This window comes from Saccopteryx bilineata, chromosome 3 (genome assembly GCF_036850765.1).
Source record: "Saccopteryx bilineata isolate mSacBil1 chromosome 3, mSacBil1_pri_phased_curated, whole genome shotgun sequence".
NCBI classification, from domain to species: domain Eukaryota; kingdom Metazoa; phylum Chordata; class Mammalia; order Chiroptera; family Emballonuridae; genus Saccopteryx; species Saccopteryx bilineata.
Genome location: NC_089492.1, coordinates 235,863,934 through 235,883,519, shown reverse-complemented (window position 1 = coordinate 235,883,519; position 19,586 = coordinate 235,863,934). Strand labels below are relative to the sequence as shown.

The window sequence follows — 19,586 nt, the reverse complement described above, 5'->3', positions numbered from 1 at the left end:
AGGGGTAGAGCATCGGCCCCTGGTGGGCAGAGCTTCACCCCCTGGTAGGCAAGCCGGGTGGATCCCAGTCGGGCGCATGCGGGAGTCTGTCTGACTGTCTCTCCCCGTTTCCAGCTTCGGAAAAATACAAAAAAAAAAAAAAATCCCTTTTTTAGGTTTTAGGTAGCATCTTGTTTCTCCTCAATAGCATATGTTCTCACGTCTCTCTGCTTATGTGATTCTTGAATTACAAAAATAATTGCCGTGTGTTGTGTTTATTTGTATAAATGTCTGCCTTTTTTTCCTTCTCCCCTTTTCCAGTAGGTTATATGTTCTTCAAGGGTATTAGAAGATTTTTATTTTAAAAATACATTTCTTTTTTTTCCCCTCAGTAAATATTGTGCAGTCACTCAATGCTTATCCTTTAAACAGCAGTTGTGTGATTCTTTCCTGGATGTTATCACTTAATGATTATAATCTGATGTATTTTATTCTTGAGTGGAAAAATCTTAATGAAGACAATGAAATTAAATGGCGTAGAATCCCTTCGTCTGTTAATAGGTATTATATCCATGGTAAGTTTACTGTACTTTAATAAGTTTTTCTTATGGATTAGTATGGTAATACATATTATTAATTCAATTAAGAGAGCCAGTTAGATAAAACTTCAAAAAATACTACCATCTTAATACTTGTAATTTTATCACCTTACCATAAACATTTAATTTTATTTCAGCGGATCCTTTTTTATTTAAATATTTTACATAGATGTTATTGTGCCATATCATCTACCACTTTTCTCCTGGTTTGTCCCTTTGATATGTCACAAACATGCTTCTATTTTCTCCCCAATCCCTTTAACTATTATTTTTATTCCAGATTTTATTCCAAAATCTACTTCAACTATTTATTGAGAACTATTTTTATTGCTTCCAGCTTTACATTTATCTTTAAACCAATTTGTAATGGTTTTTGATATCTACTGCTAAATTATTCTCCCACATTGTGTACCAACATATAATTGTGTTAGCAGTGAGTGGGAGTGCCATGCTGAAGGTCTGAGGATCTAGGACCTGGTGACAAAGACCAGCAAAAATTTCTAAAAGTAGACCAGTAGCCCCAGGAAGTGATTACAAAGTTTAAGTGCACAATATAGCGTCTGCAAATATGAATTACGTATAAGTATTGGGAGGTGAAAGATTGCCATGATCTTATTATATAATATCATAATATCATCCCAAGTACTCATATTTTTATTTTATTTCAAAGGTCTAGAATCTAGCATTAGGGTAAATAAAAACAAATTATGATTATTATTTTAGTGTAAAAGAGAGTTAGAGAGACAGAAACAGACAGGGACAGACAGACAGGAAGGGAAAGAGATGAGAAGCATCAATTCATAGTTGTGGCACTTGAGTTCATTGAGTTCTTTCTCATATGTGTCTGGACCAGAGAGCCAGTGACCCCTTGCTCAAGCCAGTGACCTTGAGCTCAAACCAGCGACCTTGAGCTTCAAGCCAGTGGCCTTTGGGCTCAAGCCAGTGACTATGAGGTCATGCTTATGATCCCATGTTCAAACCAGCGACCCTGAGCTGAAGCTGGTGAGCCTGTGCTCAAGTCAGATGAGCCCACACTCAAGCCAGTGACCTTGGGGTTTTGAACCTGAGTCCTAAGTGTCCCAGGCTGATGATGTATCCACTGTGCCACCACCTGGTCAGGCTAAACAAATTATTGATAGACACCTAAATTCATTTTATTAACACTGTTGTCCAGGTGGTTACTCACTGTGCTTGCCTTTAAATCATGTGGCTTCAAAGAGATCTCTTGTGAAAGTTTGTGTATTAATAGCAGTTATTAGATTCATTTTGAACTTTGCTATGAAAATGGCCTTCCTCCATGAATCTAGACTTCTGGATATTGCCAGGAAATTACTGGTTTCCAGCCCCATATTTTTTGTTTGGATTTCACAAGATTCTAGTCTTCCGACTGCCTTGAATAGGGAAACCAAATAAGCTAAATTCTTACATAAAGGGAATATTGCTCACTTTGAGGTATAGGAGAGGAGGTAAAGCATATTGTCCTGGACAGGGATATGAAAAATTCATTTGACAAAGTGGCTCTCACTGGAACATGCCTCTGAAACATTATTATTTCCTGTCTCTGAGTAAGATTTTTAAAATTTTATTTATTTATATATTTTTATTTAATTTATTGTGTTTACATAGATTCTAGTGTCACCCCGAATGCATCCCCTCTCCACCCTATTCCCCTCAACATCTCCTTTTCCCAATTCCCAACATCTCCCTCCCCCTTCCTTTCAGGATTATCCCATCCTATCATCCCCTTTCTCTCTGTCCTCTTTTCCTCTGGTCCCTTTGATCTCTCCTCTGTCTCAATTCCATTCCTCAGTTCACATTGTTTCTTGGATTCCTCAAATGAATGAGGTCTTGTGATATTTTTCTTTCTCTGCCTGGCTTATTTTACCTAACCTAATAGTTTCCAGGTCCATCCATGTTGTTGCAAAAGGTAAGATTTCCTTCTTTTTCATGGCCCCATAGTATTCCATTGTATATATGATATGTATCACAGCTTTTTAATCTATCTAAGTAAAATTTTAAAAATATTGTTTGTAAAATTATTGTCATTACTAGGAGAATTTGGAGTGCTTATTTTTTAAAAAACAACCTCAGTTATCAATTTCAATCACTAAATAACTAATTTCTATATTTGGAAATGTGGTAGGGTCACTAAAAATGTTTTTACATAGATTTCACTCATTTATATTTACTCGGAATGACCATTTAATATGTTTTCTCCTCAGATTATTTTATACCCATTGAGAAGTATCAATTTAGTCTTTACCCAATATTTATGGAAGGAGTGGGGAAACCGAAGATAATTAATAGTTTTACCCAAGGTAAAACTTTTATTTATTAAAAATTTTTTAAATTAATTTATTTTAGAGAGAATAGAAAGGAGAAAGAGAGAAACATTGTTTTGTTGTTCCACTCATTCCTATATTCATTGATTGATTCTTGTATTTGCCCTGACTGGAGATCGAACTCACAGCTTTGGCATATAGGGACGATGCTCAAACCAGCTGAGTTACCCGTCCAGAGCCAAAACTTTTACTTTTAGTTTCTTTTTATACCAACATGTGGTTTCCTACTTAGCATCTGGTTATTCTCCTTCTGACGAACTCATGGGAGAGTCCAGAGTCTTACGTGTCACTGGGTGCATGCAGTCAGGGTACATGGTTCCGTAGCGATAGTAAGAAGGAGAATAATCAGGCATGGTATTGAATTCTTGAATTGGTAAGTAAAATTTTCAGTCTCAAATTAAGTGAAATGTTGATGTGAACAAAGTAAAGGGAAATACACAGCTGTACAATAACATACATTTTCAGAAAGACTAATTAGAAATATATTACTTTTCTGTACATTTTTATATAATGTATAAAAGTTCACCTTCCCCAAAGAATACATTTGGGGGCATATATTTATGAGCCTATAAATTTTAATTAGTCTTCTAAAAGAAATACTTTTTTCCTCTAAAAATAAAACAAGAGATTGTCATAGACTGGGCCTCTCTTATTTCTGATCTGTACCATATTAGGCATATCCACATTTTACTATTATTGATACTTTTCACATTGTTTTCAAATCCAAGGACACCAATAGTGAAGTTTCAAGAGAGAAACATTTTAACTGGTTCTAGAATTAAAATAATTGTAAAAATTCATTTATATATCATTTAATCCTTTGTGTAGTAAGTTTTTTTCATGCTTGCTCACCCTTGGTGAGTTTTTTTCAAAAAATGAAATTAGTTCCAGTTCCAGTTTTTTTAACTTAAAATCATGTTTGTTTGATAACCAATTTATGGAAACAAGAAAAACATACATTTGCCTTTTTAAAAATATTACTTTACACATTTTTAAAATAAAAATTTTTATTGCGATAGTATTCTGGATGGTCAGGAGGCACGAGGATGTACAAGACTGTTCGTACTACTCAAAGGGTTAATATACTGCTCACAAAAATTAGGGGATATTTTATCGCTTCATATTCACTTTGAAATATCCCCTAATTTTTGTGAGCAGTATAAATATAGATCGACCACTCCTCTAAGCACCAGTGACTGAGCAGTGATCATCATTCTCTGCCCCGGTGGAGCTCAACCCCCCAATATTCTAATGAGAATGATAATTAAGAAATCGTGTATAATATAAGATCAGGTAGAAGTAAGTGCCAAGAATGAAAATAAAAGTAAGATGAAGGGATAGACTTAAAATGCGGTGTTGCAGTTAGAATGGCCTAAATTGGACTTTTTTCTTTGTGGAGAAGACAGGTGGGTAGAGCCCTGCAAATACAGAGGCGAAGAGCATTTCAGCACAGGGATAGCAAGTACAAAGGAGTGAATGAGCATGCGTGGTGATTCAAGAAACAGCAAGGGGGTCAATGCGTCTGGACAGAACAAGGTGTTGCAGGTTGGCTTTAGAGGCACATGCTCTGACAGAGAGTCATCATAACAACTTTAAATGGCTCTTGGACTCAAAACCTAAAAGTGACCAATGGAAAGAATTGACAAATAATTTTGAAAAAAGAAAGTTTTGCTAAATTACGATATGCAAATGTTGTAATTCTGAACACAATAATTATTGTAATAATGTGATCATAGCTATACTTTACCTTTCTTGTTTTTTAATTTTATATTTTAGAGTTAATACAGGTTTATGATACAATCAGAAAAAAATCCATTATAATTTTTAATACAGAAATTATTTTTTTCCTCAAGCTTCAGAACTGTGTGAATTGCATTTCTTTTTCAGGTGATATTCAAAAGTACCAGAATGATCCAGGGCTATATGTAATTGTGCCAATAATTATTTCTTCTTCAACCTTATTGCTCGGAACATTGCTAATATTGCATCAAAGGTACTGTAGTTAATGTTAAGTACCTTCAGCATATTTAAACCTTGATTTAAAATACAATAAAAAATATTATATCTAAAAATCTTTTTTTGTACAATTAAGTGGCAGAAAAAGAAAAGGCCTGTTTTTAGATAGCTAAATTCTGTTTTGCTAGTATAGCATAAACCCCATGGAAAAAATTAATTTTTCTGTGTAAATACATTCAGGAAATAGCAAGCATATAACAGGAAATTCTAGGCTGTATGTTCTTGGACATGACAAAATGGCTTTCAGAGTTGTGTATTTTGGGTTGAGGACTTTTAGTGGTGAAAATTTACCTGCATCAGTCAGTTCACTTATAATCAGGAAGCACTCTGCTTTTTAAAAATCAGTCTGGTTTGGCAAATGGCCTTGTATTTCTTGTGGCTCTGTGGGTGCTGCATTACGCTGTGCTGAGAGGTTTGGACTGATGAGTGTATTTCACAGAATGAATCTCTCCAGAAACTTTTGTCTTCTAGCAAAGAAGAGGGAGAGTAGGTTTTAGAATCAGAATTTATCTTTCCATCAAGTGAGCTGATAGGGCTATATCAAGTGGACTTGTTTCTGAAACTCACTTGATGACCATTTTTAATATTTGACTTTCTCTGAGAAAAACCTACGCAAAGTGCCTGACACACAGTTTTCAATAAGTGTAGGCTATTTTTATTATTATAGTGATTATTATCTTTCGTCTAGATGGCTCATCGATGGAAGGCTTTATATGATAGCATGTGAAAATGAATCAGACCTTACTGAGGCATAGCTGTGGTGGATTAATTCCTAGTTTATACATTCATTAACTGTTAACATTTTCAATATGAATGTTTTTCTCTAATTTTAATACCTTATTTATCCTTTGTAGAATGAAAAAGCTGTTTTGGGAAGATGTTCCAAACCCCAAGAACTGTTCGTGGGCACAAGGACTTAATTTTCAGAAGGTCCCTTTTTAATTTTCTTAACCCAAAATATATCTGATTGCATTTTAAATGTCATATGCCTTCTAGAGTTTTAAACATTTTTAAGGTTTAGAAGCTCTTATTTTATTTGATTCATTTTAATATGAATCTATTTAATCTGCTATATATTTTCAAGAGTAGCAGGATGTAAGGATTTGAAACTGGGGAATACAAAATTCAATAGGTAGTTTATCATATGAAAGATAATAATATATATATTTTCTGTGTCAAAATATTTAATAAAAGAAGTATTAAAGTGTTAAGGATAAAATCTGATGGAGAACAGCCTGACCAGGTGGTGGCACAGTGGATAGAGCGTCAGACTGGGATGCAGAGGACCCGGGTTCGAGACCCCGAGGTCGCCAGCTTGAGCACAGGCTCATCCAGTTTGAGCAAGGCTCACCAGCTTGAGCCCAGGGTCACTGGCTCAAGCAAGGGGTCACTCGGTCTGCTGTAGCCCCCCGGTCAAGGTACATATAAGAAATCAATCAATAGACAACTAAAGAACCGTAACAAAAAATTGATATTTCTCACCTCTCTCCCTTCCTGTCTGTCTGTCCCTCTCTCTGACTCTCTCTGTCTCTGCCACAAAAAAAAAAAAAAAAAAAAAAATCTGATGGAGAACAGATACTGGATACACATTTTTGGTAGAAGTTGATTGTGCTTAGGCAAAGGCCTGGAATGAGTATTTTTAATATGTATAATTGTCTCCATAATTATTTAAATCAATTCAAAAGCTATATAAATAATCTCATTCTTAAACACTGCAATCTGAAAAATGCAATTATCATATTTAAGTTTACACTTATGCAAATAGTTCCTTTTAAGTTAAAGTACTTAATAAAAGAATTAGTCAACTATAATAAAATTATTTGTACTTGTATCTATAGTAGAATTTCTCAGAAAGCTCTAGAAGTAAACAAATGTTTTATTAATTCTCAAAATTTCCCTTGAAGAAAGAAATTTCCACCCATAAAACTTATAAAATAGGGACTTGGTTTTCATGTCAAAATATCTAAATGTTTTAAACAATAATCATATGGAGGTTATTATGCAGTCTCAATAATTTCATCTTTATCATTAGTCATTTAAAAGTCTTCAGTGGTTTTCATTTAGCTGAGATAGAGTCCCTTTAAACTAGTACTTAATGACTTCTCTTTACAGTCTGTTATCAATTTTTATATCCAATTTTTTCTGCCCCTGGGCCTTAGTCATGCCTTTAATCTTTTCTTCTACCTCTACAGACTCCTCCATATCCCCCCCCCCCACTTCCTTTAATAAATATATAGTGCTCACAAAAATTAGGGGATATTTCAAAACGAATATGAAGCAATAAAAAAAGAAGCATTTGATTTTTTTAATAAACAAGAACATCAGAAAAGCAAACGAAAAGTCAAAGAAAGTTGTTTGATTATGCAAATGAGATGCAAAACCAACTTTTATTTCATTGGTGAAAATGCACCATACAAAAGGCTGAGAGTACTAGAGTATCTGCACGTTCCCTGATCCCCTAATTTTTGTGAGCAGTGTAGTTTAGGAGAATACCCCTCATCCCCACCAAAGTTCCCAGAACATTTTATTGTTTAATTTATTGTGCAGAGTGCTCTGAGTTCAAGAGCTGTATTTTACCCATCACAAATATTTGCAGGATTCCTCCTGCTATCTGCAAGTTATTAAAGTAAGATTTTATTGAAGAATTGCTGGTAGTTTATTATAATAGTGTCCGTTCATTTATGTGCAAATCCCTGTGATACATACTCTTACACTCATTAAGATTTTACTTCAGTTCTCTGTGTCTCAGTTTCCTCTCCTGTAAAATGAGGTAAATTGATAGGGTTATTTGGGGGATTAAAGAAGATGGTACTTGTAAAGTAGTAAAGTCTCAATAAATATTAGTTATTATTATTTTACATGTCATAGAAGAGTGGCTGGTTTGAGAGAAGAATAGAAAGAACTTATCTTTCTCCTCTCGAAAATAATTTATTCATTTTAAAATTCATTCATTAATTCATTTAATTTATTCATAATTAAGGACCATTTATTGAATACCTATTTTATGCCAGTCACTGTGCTAGGTCCTGGGTCTATACTGGTCAGAAAAACAGAAATTCTGGAATGTACAGTCTAGTGGGAAAGACAATTGCCAATCAATTTATAAATGGAAATTGTATTATAATTTTAAACTACATGTTATGAAAGAAACCCAGTGTCTTAAGAGCTTAGTCTAGGAGGTAAGGGTGAGCAGGTAAAGATAATAAAACATCTCTCCCCTCCGTTTTATTGAGATATAATTGACATACAGCACTGTATATGTTTAAGGTATATATCTTAATGATTTGATTTACATATATTGTAAAGTAATTGCCACAATAAATTTAGTTAACATCCATCATCTCATATAGATAGAAAAAAAGAAAAAGAATAATTTTTTTGTCATGCTTTTATGACATACTATCTTAACTTTTATATATATCATATAGCTGCGTTAAACATAGTCATCATCCCTAGTGCTTATTTATTGTCTAAGTAGACGTTTGTGCCTTTTGACCACCTCCCTGCAATTCTGCCTCTCCCAACTCTCCACAAATCTGATCTTTGTTTCTGTTTTCTTTCCCCGAGATTTCACATATAAGTGAAATCAAACGCATTTGTATTCTCTGTCTGATTTATTTCACTTAGCATAATGCCTTCAGGGCCCATCCATGTTGCCACAAAGAGTAGGATTTTCTTTTTAATGGCTGAATAATATTTTATTGTATATGTACCACAACTTAATTTATCCACTTATCTGTTGATGAAGTTGGTTTCCATATCTTGGCTATTGTAAATAATGCTGGGAAAGCAACATTTAAGCTAAGATCTGCAAGATGAATAGTCATTAACTAGGTTTTGTGGTGGAGGGTTAGAGACTTGGCAGGGTCACGTGCAAGCACAAAGCCGTGTTGTGGGTGGGACCTTGGCACATTCAAAAACTGAAAGTAGGAGGAATAGAAGACAAAGAGTAAGGAGATAATTCTCCTTAAATATGATTTTTTTCTTTTAGTATGAGAGTTTTTTGGTCAAAAATATCTAAATATTTAGCTAAATCAAACTTTAAAATCTTCACTATATAGGTATATATTAATACTGGGAATAACCATCTTATCTTTTTAAAAGAAGCTAAAACACTTTCTCTTCAACAAGTTAAGCCAGGGGTCCCCAAACTTTTTACACAGGGGGCCATTTCACTGTCCCTCAGACCGTTGGAGGGCCGGACTATAAAAAAAAAACTATGAACAAATCCCTATGCACACTGCACATATCTTATTTTAAAGTAAAAAAACCAAACGGGAACAAATACAATATTTAAAATAAAGAACAAGTAAATTTAAATTAACAAACTGACCAGTATTTCAATGGGAACTATGCTTCTCTCACTGACCACCAATGAAAGAGGTGCCCTTTCCGGAAGTGCGGTGGGGCCAGATAAGTGGCCTCAGGGGGCCATATGCTGGCCATGGGCAGTAGTTTGGGGACCCCTGTGTTAAGCTTTGAAATTTTCCCTATGAACCACCATGAGAATGATTTCTATGTGTTTATCAGGGCAGGAAAATGATAAGGCCCCCCTCAGCAAAATGCACTTTGAACCTGGACCAATTGTCTTTCCCTTCTCTGGAAAATACCGGACACCAAGGAGTCACTTGGTGGATGTAGGTTGAATCAGTGCATGCTTAGAGACTGGTGCTACCCCACTGTCTCAAATATGCTTCCTGAAGATGACCATAAGGCCACAGATTGTCTGGCAGGCTTTATGTACAATTAGATTAAAATATCACCAATTTTTTTTCAGATTTTTGGTAAGTTAAAAAAGTGTGAAGACTTTAAAATACCTACAGTGGTGTGAATGCCCTTATTTGTAAGACAGATATTTTCATTTAACTTGGTTATCATTTCAGGACATTTTCAATTTGGTCTCTAGTCAACTCTAAGAAATTATGTTATGTCTTTGATTATTTGCTCTTCTTTTATTTTATTTTTTTGATTCTCTCTTTCTAGATCTGTATTCATTAGATTTTGGACTCTCTTTATAGATCTCTATTTCATTCTCTCTTCATCTCTTTGTGTTGTTTTGCATTTGAGACAGTGCAATAACCTATTCTTCTAGTGCTTCCATTGAACTTTATTTACTGTTTTGTTTGTAAACTTCCAAGTATTCTTTTTAAGAGTATTCTGTTCTGGTTTTATGCATGCAATGTGTTCTTGAATTTTATTAGAAATACCAATTAGAAGAATGTTGTTTGTTTTTAAAATTCTCTTTTCCTCTATTACTGAATTCTTTGTTTTGCTACAATCATGTTTTTCTGTTGTTTTTCTTGGCCTTACTTTTTCTGGGTCTCAGCCTTTCACTAAATATCTGGTAGCAATCTTTTGTTTTCTTTTCCCATATAAGAATAAAACAGTAAACAGGCTGACTGAGTAGGGATTGCTGCTCTGGGTGGGTAGACAGATGAGAAAAGATGTACCCACGGCTGCTTGGTTTCTCCTCAGATAGCTCCTTAGTTATTTTTTAAGCCCAAAACCCCAAGTTGGGTGTGGAGGGTGGTTCTAATATGAAGGTTCTTCCATGTGCAGCGGAAGAGTAGCAGAGCCCTATTCCATACGCAGAGTTTCCAGTTTCCTGCCTTAGCTCTCATTTCTTCCTGTGTTTTTACCGGTGTTGTCTTCAGCCACCACCTCCACTGTACTGAGCAGGGCAAACGGGCTTTCTCTCCAGCTACAGCCCACCTTGGAGGTTTTTTGTTGTTGTTTTTTTTGTAGCTTCCTTTGCTCATCTTCTCTGGTCTACACTCATTCAGTCATTTTTCATTTTTTAAAAATGAATTCAGAAACATTTATGCTTAATCCACCTTGGAGGAGATTCATTTCTCTACACTATTTTTTCTTTCAGAATCTAAAAAAAGTAAAATAAAAATTAGAATATTAGACAAAGTTTGAATTAGTATCATAGAAAAACATGTTCTAGTGACTCATTAACCTTGTTTTTCTTCTCATTCAAATTTCACAGTGTTTAAAAGACTTTAACCATTTTTTTTTTTACCATTTTCTTTAGCATTTTTGGCTATCTATGATTTTCTTCCTCTAATTCCAAATCATCTGTATTTTAAAAATATATAACTCTGCTCATATGTTGTGTACATATATGTCAATTTTTATAAAAGTATACTCTACTTAACAACCTTTAGAAATGTTAAGCTAAAACAAAACAGATTTTCTCTTATGATTTGATGACTATTTTACATTCCTTAGCCTGCTCTAGGCCTCCAAAGAAGGGAAGCTCCATCCTCCCAGACCCGAGACAGAGCATCCTGACATTGCTAGAATGGCCTTGCAGAAGTGTGGAAGAGCTGGTGCAGTTTTGAGTTAGAAGTTCTAGTTAGAAGTATACATTTCTTGGCTTACAAGTGTATGCCACAGTTCCTTAAAATAGGATTTCAGTTTTGTTTATTTTCTTGTTCTTCCTAATATTTATGCATATGTCCCTGGGTTATAAGGAACCAGAAGAGAGTGAATTAATCAGCTCAAATCTATCACAGCAAGTAGGAAAAGCAAAACAAAGAACATGTTCTTCTGTCTCTTTGTGTTTGTGGGATATCTTTCATCTTCCATTGTACTATAGGAAGATGGTTGGACTGGAAAAAAAATTTAAGGCCTTACTCTACTCTAATTAACTGTGGAACTATAAACCTCAATGATTCGGTCTAAAAAGGAGAAGAGACATGGACCAGATGATTTCTTTCTCTTTTTTCTTTGGGGGAGGGGAATAGTTGTATATAGTTTTATATGCAGTTGAAGAGCTGTATATAACTGCTGCATATTAATATTGAATATGCTGTCCATATAGCTGAATAGTTATATATAGAGTCAAAAGTTGTATGTAGCTGCTATCTATTTAGTAGAATAGTTGTATATATGGTTGAATAGTTGAATAAAACTGCTGTGTATTTAGTTGAATAGATGTATATAGCTGCATATATAGTTGAATAGTTGTATATAGCTATATATCTACTTGAATAGTTATACATAGCTGAGTCTGTAGTTGAATAGTTGTATATAGCTCTATATATTGTTTAATAGCTGTATATATGGTTGAGCAGTTATATATAGCTGCTATTTAGTCAAATAGTTGTACATACTGGAATATATAGTTGAATAGTTGCATACAGCTATATATATAGCTAAATAATTATATCAGATGATTTTTTACATCTTTTTCTAAGTTTAAAAATATGATAATGATTCTATGATTCTGTTTTTCACTATTTCAGCTCTTCTTTCTCTTAGTTTTTTCATTTTTGTTTTCACTGCTCTCCTGTTTTACTTTTTGTTGTTCCAAACTATCTAATGTTGCTTTTTATTTTTCTAGCTCTTTGGTTTTCTCTCCTTTATTTATTTTGCTATTCCTCTATAGTTTTTTCTTTGCTGGGATAATTAAGATTGCTCTCAGAGTGTGACATTAAGGCACACTTTAAGAAAGTGGGATGAGCCACAGTAGTTTAAAATTTTACCCTTTTCTAAATGGCTGTATTACTATATTATAACTCAAGAATTTAAAGTCCAGAACCCATTCCTCACAGAAATATTTAGATATCATTTATCTTTTTTCTGAGTAATTTTTTATTTTTCTTTCTTATTTTGTTTATTTTATCTAAACAGAGTACGGACATTCTTTGAAGTCTAATCATGATCACTGCGGATGAACCCAGTGTGCCAACTTCCAACATTCTATAGAGTATTAGAAGATTTTTATATTTTGAAGAAGGGAAGAAAAATCTAAAAAATATTCTGATTGAACTATTGAGAACTAAAACAGGATGGATTATGTTGATTTAGAACTAAAAAAAGATTGGTAAATTTGGGGTCAATATAAGGTTGGAGTCCAACTCAGTTTGGATGTATGATTACTTTTCAGGTCATCTAACGTTTAAAAAGCAGTATTCACGATATCTGGATTTTGATTTTATCATTTGGTTATAAAACATTGAAAATTATAACAGTTGCTCTTACTACATATCTATTAGATATCATCAAATACAGAGTAAGCAATGCCTACCTAGGTGAAAACAACAGCTTCTGACACAGCTTTGGAAATACACTGGCTAATTACAGAATACAGGAAAAGCATTTAATTTATATCTTTATGTCCAACATTTTCCGCTTTTATAGACACTTCAATATGGTCAATCTGGGAATTTCCATGGTCAGTAGCCCCCAAAGTGGCTCATGGGCTAACTTCCATTTTATATCAAAGAAAGCCAGAAATTATAGTTTATGCTGGTCACAGGCCCATGGAAATTACAATTCACATCAGAATGACCTGACATATCTAGGTCTAGATGATCAGAAAACATTAGCTTCCAATTCAACCTTGCTATGAAAATTTTGCCTTAATTCAGTTTATTTACACTGATCCTCTGAAAGCTTCTGGCAAACAGGGGAGTGGGCAGTGATGCAAAATGGGAGACTTTTTGGAGGTTTTATAAGTATTTCATGGCAAAGCAGGACTTTTCTTCCTGAATAAAAGACCACCTGCTATGACTATGAACTTAGCATACTAACTGTGTTATGTTGCTCACATTCAAAGGAAACCAAAGTCTCTGATTAACAAAACAAGACAAAACAAAAAAGATCAAATTTAGGCTACATGGATCACTTATTTACATTTTATTCATAAATTTATTTGACTGAAAAAGAAACCCACTAAAAATAATGAGAACTGAATCCTTTTCCCCTTTGTTGACTTTAAATAGATGTCATTGGCATGTACAATCCAAGTGTGAAATTAAGAAAAGACATTTTTGCCTTGGCCGGTTGGCTCAGTGGTAGAGTGTTGGCCCAGGTGTGGATGTCCTGGGTTCAATTTCTGGTCAGGGCACACAGGAGAAGTGCCCATCTGCTTTACCACCCTTCCCCCTCTCGCTTCTCTCTCTCTTCCTCTCCTGCAGCCATGGCTTGATTGGAGCAAGTTGGCCCTGGGTGCTGAGGATGGCTCCATGGCTTCCACCTCAGGCGCTAAGAAGAGCTTGGTTGCTGAGCAACGGAGCAACACCCCAGATGGGCAGAGCACCACCCCCTAGTGGGCTTGCTGGGTGGATCCCTGTTGGGGTACATGTGGGAGTCTGTCTCTCTGCCTCCCCTCCTCTCACTGAATTAAAAAAAAATTAAAAAAAATACATTCTTTACTTCTTACCAACTGAACGCAAACTGTTCTAAAAAATTAGATGCATATATAGTGATTTAAGTGATTTATAAGGAGCATATTTTTAATAAAGGTTTATGACTCATTCATAAAATATACTTCAATAATATGTGGGTATGTGATTTCTAATCTATTATTAGTGACATCATCCATCTGAAATGAGTCCATTTGAAGATGTAATTTATTTGGAGTCAATAAGTACTTGCCAGTTATGAAGTTTAAAGGGCATGAAATATGCCAAACATGTCATTTGAAGAACATAAGAGAGTTTGACTACATGTTATGGGCTAATTGTGGGTTTTTTTGTTTTGTTTTGTTTTCACATGGACAGTATGTAATTCCTGTATTTGGTGATCTTTATTTCTAGGTTAATTTAAATTTTAAGAAATTCAACACATATATAGTATTAATCCTAAGAAAAAACAAAATGAGCAGGCAAATATTTGAAGGAAACCATAAATCTAATCATAGATTTCTGTCAGAAAGAAATATAAGCACAGGAACAGTTTATCTTCATATGTTATAGGGTAGCAGAAGAGGTTATGTTATCATGGTATTTGTCATTCTGCAGTGTTTTTATATCATTATAAGTCTATTATTATGTTTAATTTTTGGTTTATTTATTCTTTAATAGTCATAATCACCAACATATTTCATTTAAGAGTTCAAAACTATGCTAAATGAATTATGTTTTTATATGGAAGAGATTTGCCATTATGAATTCAGGCAATAAATTTGAATTTATTTTAATAGTTTAAAACTTGTAATATTCAAAAGTTTAAGATATACAAATTTTTCTGTAGTACTTCATTTAGTTATATTAATTTTTCAATGTGATGTGTCCACAGTATTCTTTACTTCACGTTTATTTTTTCTATATGTTTACATTGTATGAGTTGCACTTTTTGCATACACATATTCTTGATTTGTAGATGCTTGGGAGAATTTTTTTCTTGTGCTATAACCATCATTCTTATAAAAAATATAATATGCATTTGCTTTGTGTCTTTGTCTTCATTTCACATGTCCGATAGTATGTATTTTATATGAAGTTATTTATAAGGAATAGTAATTTAAAAGTCTTTAATCTCTTTCAAATTTTTTGTTTTCAACAAATAGCTATTCTTAGTTCTTATTTTCTAATTGTCTTAAATTCTTAGTATGATGTAAGGCAGATAAGTTCTTAACAATCACAAATATTTTACCTTCACATCAAATCTTATGTCATAGAGTAGATATTTTAGCTATCTTTGGGACAAGTCCTTTGCTCATTTGATTTTATTTCAATTTACTATTTTTAGTTAAGGTTAAAATTTTTAGTTGGTGGAAATCTAATTTGCTACTAAATATTAGGAATTCTTCAGAAGATAGTACTTTCTAATTATAAGAATCAATCTTTGTTGAGAGCTGAGCACCTTTTGACACTATTAAATTTACTCCTTGCCACAATGCCATGAAGTATTGAACACATTTTTACAGATGAAGAAACTTATAAAAGGCAGAGAGATTAATGTACTTGTCTATGGCCACAGAAATAGAACTCAAGCATAAATCAGTCTCATCCTACTTTTAAGCATTATCTTCTGCTTTTCCTTTATGAGTTTTGATATATGTTTCAGTCCCAAACCAGTTAATATTTGGTTGACTTGTGTCCTCTAGCATTAACATTTCATACTTCCATTTCTGCAAAGCATGTAATAGTGGAGCAAAAAAAAAAAAAAAGGTAATACAATTGAACATTAAAATGTGTCTTTTCTTCTAGCCAGAAACGTTTGAGCATCTTTTTATCAAGCATACAGAATCAGTGACATTTGGTCCTCTTCTTTTGGAGCCTGAAACCATTTCAGAAGATATCAGTGTTGATACATCATGGAAAAATAAAGATGAGAAGGCACCAACATCGATGGTTTCTCTACTTTTGACAACTCCAGATCTTGAAAAGGGATCTATTTGTATTAATGACCAGCCCAATAGTTCTAGCTTCTCTGAAGCAGAGAGCAACAAGATACCCTGTGAGAATGAAAGCAGAAGACAGCCCTCTGTTAAATATGCCACCCTGATCTGCAACTCTAAATCAAGTGCTTTTGATGAAAAGCAAATGCTTATAAATAGCTCAGTCAGCAAATGCTTCTCTAGCGAAAATTCCCTATCAAAGGATTCTTTCTCTAATAGCTCATGGGAGATAGAAACACAGGCACTTTTAATGTTATCAGATCAGCATCCCAATATAATTTCACCCCACCTTACATTCTCAGAAGGATTGGATAAACTTCTGAGTCCTGAGAGACATTTCTCTGAAGAAAATAATGATGAAAAATCTGTCTATTATTTAGGGGTCACCTCAATTAAAAAAGAGAGTGGTGAGATTTTGACTGATGAGGCAAGGATGTTGTGTCCATTCCCAGCCCACTGTTTGTTCTCTGACATCAGAATCCTCCAGGACACTTGTTCACATCTGGTAGAAAATAATTTCAACTTAGGAACTTCTGGTCAAAAGACTTTTGTATCTTACATGCCTCAATTTCAGACTTGTTCCACTCAGACTCAGAAGATAATGGAAAACAAAATGTGTGATCTCACTGTCTAATTTCAATCAAGAAACATCTCAGATTAGGTCACAATGAATCACATAAAATGTAATATATTTCACTGTAGTTGTGGATCGGGAAGAGAAAACTGTCAGAGTCAAATTTTAAAGGGATTGTCTCAAAATCAATAGTATCTGTCCTCAGTCATATAGATAAAAAAGTGTAAGAAAGCCTTCATGAGCTTAACACATATCCTGACTCTTCTAATGATTCTTTTAACAAGCTACAGTGGGAAGGACTACAGTGGCTTTTTCTACCTAAATATAAGCCCTACAAATATCTTTTATGAACATTAGACCCGTGCAGTGAGAGCTAATCTGAATTACACCTACATCTGAAAGAAGACTTCAAACTTGTGAAATATAGTTCATTTTTCAAGATGTGCTTGTTTTACCTTGAGTTGTCATTGTTTTACACTAATTTAGGCATGCATGCGTAGGCACACACACATACCTAATAGGAATCATTGTGCATTTTTAAAATATGTGATGTATTTGTATTTTGTCCTACTACACTGTGTGATTTAATGATTTTTCAATTTAGATTTTCTGTCAAAATGGTGGTGTAGGTAAATGTCATATTTGAATCCTCCCACAACCACATCAGAATTACAGCTAAATCACAAAACAACCATCATTTCAAACCACCTGCAATCTAGCTGAATGGAAGTCCTACAACGAAGGATTTAAAAAAGAAGCCACACAGAGACTGGTAGGAGAGGCAGAGACGTGGAACAGGCTGGCCCCATACCCATGTGTGGTGGACAAAAATTGGGAGAGATATCTATGCTGCAGAGGTCCCCCCTGAGGCATGAGGGGTCCCAGCCCCACATCAGGCCTCCCAGCCCAGGATTCCAGTGCCAGGAAGAAAAGTCTCCCCATAACTTCTGGCTATAAAAACCAGTGGGAATTGTGGCTGAATGAGACAGAGGACTGCTGGAGTCCCAGGAAGTTCCTCTTAAAGGGCTGGTGCATGGACTTACTTGGATTTACTCCCTCTGAGCTCCATCACTGGGGCAGCAGCTTGAAGGAACCAGGGACATACTAGGAGGAATTGGATTGTCTGGCATCAAGGCAGGAGCTGTGGGGGGCAACTTTATGTCAGACAAAAGTGCTGACAGAGGTCATTGTTCCTTTTCTGAGACCTCCTGCCTCCCCCCCACCCCAACAGAGCTCACAGGTGGACAACATGTTTGAGTTTTCATCCACCTGGCTCACACTGTTCACTTTGCCCAGGTGATTCCTAGAGACCCTTTCTCACCCAACTTGCAGGCCCACCCAAGCTATTTCCAGTGGCTTTTTTTCTCTACAATAGGTTTTCTTGCCTTATGCTTCAGACTTTCCTAAAATCTCACACAAGCAGCATCTGGCCTCTGTATACCCTGTACTGCTTTCTAAGTGGTCCCAAGCCTAGCACTAGTGGAAGCCAGTGTTGGTTCAAGCTTGGCCTGTCCTGGGTACCTCTAAGCCCAGCACAAGTAGTAACCATCTGCAGATCACTTTGTAACTCATGCCAGGTGGCCCCAGGCAAGACACAGGTGGTGGCTAACCTTATACCTCCTGGGAGTCCCCAGTGCCAATGTACCAGGTGGACAGCTTCAAACCATGCCAACTTACACCCTACCATATCCACAAGCAACCCACTGGGGCAGACTTGGTTAGCTCCATAGCCCCACTGAAGCAAGTCCTGCTTTGTAGGGTTGATTCCTGCACAGCAGCTCCTTAGCTATAGTTTCAGCTGGTCCTTGCAACTGATCAACGTAGGGGCCAATCCCACCTAGTGACTAACAGCAATCAAGGCTCAATTACAATAAGACAGTGCACATAACCCACACCTGGAATGCCCAGCCTGGGTGACCGAGGGCGCTCTGCCACTGGGCCCTACATGATACCTACTACATAGGGCCACTCTACCAAGTCTCAAAGACCTAACAGTTTTACCTAATACATAGAAACAAACAGGGAAGCAGCCAAAATGTAGACAAAAAACATGTCTCAAATGAGAGAACAGGAGAAATCTCCAGAAAAATAATTAAACAAAATGGAGACAAAAGAACTGTCAGATACAGAGTTCAAAACAATGGTTATAGTAATGCTCTAGGAACATAGTAATAACTTTAACAGCATGAAATAAACACAGAAACCATAAAAAAGAACCAGTCAGAAATGAAGGACACACTAACTGAAATGAATAACAGTAGAGAAGACAAAACCTAGAATCAACTCAGTGATTTGGAATATAAGGAAGCAAAAAAAAACTCAATCAGAACACGCATACCAAAAAAAAAAAAAAAAGAACTTAAAGAAAAATGACAGTGTAAGGAGCCTCTCAGACAACTTTCATGCATACCAACATTTGCTTCATGGGGGTGGCAGAAGGAGATGAGAGAGAGAGCAAGAAATTGAAAACCTATTTAAAAGAATAATGACCTGATGAAAGAAATAGATATACAAGCCCAGGAAGCACAGACAATTCTAAACATGATGGACTAAAGAGGCCCACCCCAAGACACATCATAATCAAAATGGAAAAGGTTAAAGACAGAATCAAAAATAGCAAGAGAACAGCAATTACCTACAAGGGAGTTCCCATGAGACTGTTGGCTGATTCTCAAGAGAAACTTTTCAGGCCGAATGGAACTGGCAAGAAATATTCTAAGTGATGAAAAGCAAAGACCTACAACCAAGACTACTCTACCCAGCAAAGCTATCATTTAGAATCAAAGGACAGATTAATTACTTCCAGACAAAAAAAGCTAAAGAAGTTCATCAACACCAAACCAGTATTATATTAAATGTTAAAGGATCTTCTTTAAGAAAAAAATAAAAAAGATAAAAAATGAACAATTTGACAACAAATACATATCTATCAAAGATTG

At 35.1% G+C, this 19,586-nt stretch overlaps 1 protein-coding gene across 2 annotated transcripts in view; it reads left to right on the top strand.

The window, feature by feature from the left end:
• Nucleotides 1–19,005, top strand: part of LEPR (leptin receptor) — a 122,588-nt gene extending 103,583 nt beyond the window's left edge. The window contains exons 15-19 of one of the 2 annotated variants that reach the window (XM_066268965.1): nucleotides 372–554; nucleotides 2,801–2,896; nucleotides 4,808–4,913; nucleotides 5,791–5,866; nucleotides 15,883–19,005. In XM_066268965.1, the coding sequence (XP_066125062.1) occupies nucleotides 372–554; nucleotides 2,801–2,896; nucleotides 4,808–4,913; nucleotides 5,791–5,866; nucleotides 15,883–16,707 (1,286 nt within the window). In that variant the 3' untranslated portion in view covers nucleotides 16,708–19,005. Of the gene's footprint in view, nucleotides 1–371; nucleotides 555–2,800; nucleotides 2,897–4,807; nucleotides 4,914–5,790; nucleotides 5,867–12,577; nucleotides 13,532–15,882 lie in introns of those variants that run through there. The other variant, XM_066268966.1, reaches the window with a different exon arrangement.
• Nucleotides 19,006–19,586: the final 581 nt, after the last annotated feature.